Genomic DNA, 3,760 nt, shown 5'->3' with positions numbered 1-3,760 from the left:
TGAGAACTCAGACTGTGTGTTTGTGTGTGTGTGTGTGTGTGTGTGTGTGTGTGTGTGTGTGTGTGTGTGTGTTCTCTCTGCTGTGGTGAGAACTCAGACTGTGCTCAGACTCCAAAACTTCCTCCACTCTGTGGAAACATGTTGCGCTTGATTTTTGATCAGAGTACCAGCTGATTGAGCTAATGAGTTTGACCCACGCTCGGACTGAAGGGACGTGTATCGGTGAAAGGAGCTCATTTGCCCGTTAAATGAACTGCACCCCCATGCCCGTCACTACTTCTGGAACTGTGATACCCCCCACCCCCATGTCCTTTACTACCCCTGAGCTCTGATACCCCCACACACACACACCCCTCAATTGTGCCGGAGCTGTTTGGTGAGGATAAAGGTGTTCTCACAACTGCCCCAAATCAAAGGTTTGAGCTAAAATGTTAGTGGTCAAACTCCAGCACTACTTGATCTTTACGCTAATGTGTCACTGTATGTTGCTGTGAACCTCCGGCATCGTCCCCAGAGCTACTGTATGGCTACAGCAGGCTTTTAGAGAGACTGAGGATGTTTGCTTCACCCTCAGCCTCCCTGTCAACAACAACAAACACTCAAGGTGAGTGTGGAAAGCCTTGCCTGCTCCTCGTCATGTTTCAAAAGTCAAAACATTGGGTGAATTCCAGTCCAACCACATTTTAAGAGAACTGCTAAAGTAACGTCTCTCGACAGCTTTAGAAATCAATCAACCACAAGTGTCAATCAAATATGTGGACAGGGCTATAATTTATGACACCATAAGATCTGTCAGCTTTGCCTTGTGAACAGAATAGATAGATAGATAGATAGATAGATAGATAGATAGATAGATACTTTATTGATCCTCAAGGGGAAATTCAAGGTTCAGATAGATAGATAGATAGATAGATAGATAGATAGATAGATTGTTTGATAGATTGATTATTTTTACCGAGGGACATTTACACAAAATACTATGTGGTCTAATTACAAATGCACTGGCTTCACATGAGCTATGTTTCAATGTGTGCCTGTCTTGTAGTTTAGACTAAACAAGCGGTAAGATTTAATGCATGTGGTGAATTGCAGAGTCATGGAGCATGATGCGACTTGCGGTGAAAGGCTGCGGGGGTCAGTGCTGGTAGGGGTGTTATGGGTGATGGGCTTAGGGAAACTGATCCGTAATCAGGCAGATTGAGACACAGGCCTTCCTACACCTTATCTAATCCTGCTCAGCCGGTAGGTAAGCTGATGGCAAAACGGATTGGAGTCCGCAGGGATGGAATTTCAACTCCAAAACAACAGTGACACAGTAAAATAAAACAAAGCACCAGTAACCTCCAAAACAACAGCAGCAGCAACAATAACAACAATGGATCATGTTTATGCCCTCAGTGCTTACAATAAGTCTCACTTTACACATCCCACATTTGTCAAATAAAACTGGCAACAAAATTTAACTGAGAGATCTGTTCCTATTAGGGAAGATACGGAGTAGTAACACGTCAGTGGCTTTTCCACACAAACAGATGCGCTTCAACCTACTCTCTTCATGTGAGCTTAGAAGAATCTCTGGACATTTCCTAAGACATTGATTCATTTAGACAGCCTGGGGAGAATCACAGTGAGGGTGAGGTACATGTCTACTGTTCTATTCTAACACACACACACACACACAGACACACACACACACAGACACACACACACACACATACAGGGTCAATTTGTGTTCCTTGGTGGAACTCTTAGGTCCATTCTGTGTTCCTTAGCAGAACTCTTAAGGATTCTCCTGTCAGAGCATTCTATATACAGTACAGTACATATCTGTTTCTGCTGCCAGACTTGTTGTCTCTTAGAAGAGATGGAAATGTAAATACCGATCAGAGTGAGTAAAGTTTTTATTTTAACTTTTGACAGACAGCACAGAGTACAACCCTATCCTCACACTCACATCCCAAAAATATTTTGGCATTCTACAAATAACCTTCCTGTTTCCTTTCAAATGCCAACATCATAAATCAGCCTGCGCACCATCAGTCAGACACACTGCAGTGTGTTACTGCAGTTTGATACACAGCCCTCGTAAGCACCTGAGACAGGTGTGCAGCAAGTGATGTTGCCTGAGGACGAGGGTGTTTGATGAAGGCGTTGTTCAAGCAGCCGCTTACAGGGGGGGGGTACAGGTTACCTGAGTACACTTTATTTTACTGCACGAACAATCTGCCAATCTCTGGCTGTTTCAAATACACCTAGATTTTATTTTTGTTTCACTTCAAAGGGAGAGGTGTGGGTTTGTGTGAATGAGTGCTCTCTTGTGTCAGGGATGAGTGTATGTGTGTGTGTGTGTGTGTGTGGGGGCAGGGATAGTGTGAAAGTGGGAGCAGTAGGCAGGTGTGGGTGTGTATGTGTGTGAGAGAGAGAGAGAGAGAGAGAGAGAGAGAGCTCTCTGAATAACACATTTCTTCACAGAGCAACAGACCTCTGTCTCGCTTGGAGACCCAGAATCAGGTTTGCGGTTTCTGGCGGGAGGGCTTTGCGGAGCAACCAGCGGAGGTGGAGAGTTTTAGCGCGCTCGAGAGGGAGGGCGTTCCTGGGGAGCGCGCTGAGGTACTGGGGACGCGCCCGAGAGTGCCAGCTCGGAGCCGCGAAAGGGGGTAAACTGCGCGGCACGCGAGTGGAAGCTCTGTTAATCTGCCCGCCCGCGCCGTTTCTGTCACAAGCATCTGTGCGAAATATCCCACTCCCTGCTGATGAGCCGATAAACTAGGACACGCAGAGGGTGTCTTTATCCCAATTCACGGTGCCACTGCCAGCTCGTATAGCCCGGTGGAGTCGTGGAAAGCCCTGCGGAAATCTACACGGAGCCTCTTGGACACAGAAAAAAGGAACTACTCAGTCCAGCCAAATAACTTTAAGAGGAAGAGAACATTTTTTTCAAAGAAGACAAGGGCACTTGTTCAATATCGGACGGATTTTCAAATCTTTCCGTGGGGTTGATGAACGGAACATATTGTATATTTTTTCTGGCGTTTAATAGCATTGCTTGGATTATCCTCATGCTTTCAACGAGTAGTTTTTCCAGTTGTTTCTTCTAGCCACTTGATTTTCTTCAAGGGGCTTGCTTTTCTGCTCACAAATTAGTGTGGAATCTATAGGGGACGCGGATTTGAAACGACCGTTGCGTCTCCGGGGGGAACAGGCAAAGGCCCGGAGCCCCGAAAAATTAAGCTTTGTGTCGAAGAAGTTTTTTTCCGAGTGCGTATGAGATCACAATGTGTGTGGTGATAGTGTCCCCGCTGCCGTCCGTAGACCAGTAGCCACTGTGGTCCCGAAGTAGTTGAGCCTCTCCCTCTTTCCCTCTCTCTCCCTCCCACCCCGCTTTTAGCGAACGGTTTTCTTCTCTTATCTATGGAGCAAATAACAGGGAAATAACATCGAGACTTTCTTTTCTCTCCCTCGCCTGTGACACAACAGGCGTCAGTGATTTTTTCGTGTACCGGAGAATGGTCATTGACCGATGGGAGATCATGAACAGCTCTTCGGAACTCGAAGATGGACAGCGGCATAAAAATCAGGTACGTGCCCGGCTGCCCCACCTCAGGCGCTTGACCGCTTTATCCCAAAACCAGATCCGCAGGTGCATTCTCTCTGCTCAGCGGTGGAGTCAGGTGGGAGATTTTCTATTCGACCAGATTGTTTGTTAGTTGGGCAGTTAATAGCGCATTTGAGTGAAGCGTGGTTTGTTCTTGTCTTGTCT

The 3,760-nt window shown here is 46.5% G+C and overlaps 1 protein-coding gene across 2 annotated transcripts in view; it reads left to right on the top strand.

Annotated features, from left to right (window-relative positions):
• Positions 1-2,517: 2,517 nt before the first annotated feature.
• fibcd1b (fibrinogen C domain containing 1b) overlaps positions 2,518-3,760 on the top strand; it is a 104,193-nt gene continuing 102,950 nt past the window's right edge. For both annotated transcript variants that reach the window (XM_048258166.1, XM_048258165.1), the window contains exon 1: positions 2,518-3,578. In XM_048258166.1, coding sequence (XP_048114123.1) covers positions 3,507-3,578 — 72 coding nt within the window. In that variant the 5' untranslated portion in view covers positions 2,518-3,506. The remainder of the gene's footprint in view (positions 3,579-3,760) is intronic.

The sequence above is a fragment of the Alosa alosa genome, chromosome 12 (assembly GCF_017589495.1).
Source record: "Alosa alosa isolate M-15738 ecotype Scorff River chromosome 12, AALO_Geno_1.1, whole genome shotgun sequence".
NCBI classification, from domain to species: Eukaryota; Metazoa; Chordata; class Actinopteri; order Clupeiformes; family Clupeidae; genus Alosa; species Alosa alosa.
This window is presented reverse-complemented; position numbering and strand designations above follow the sequence as displayed.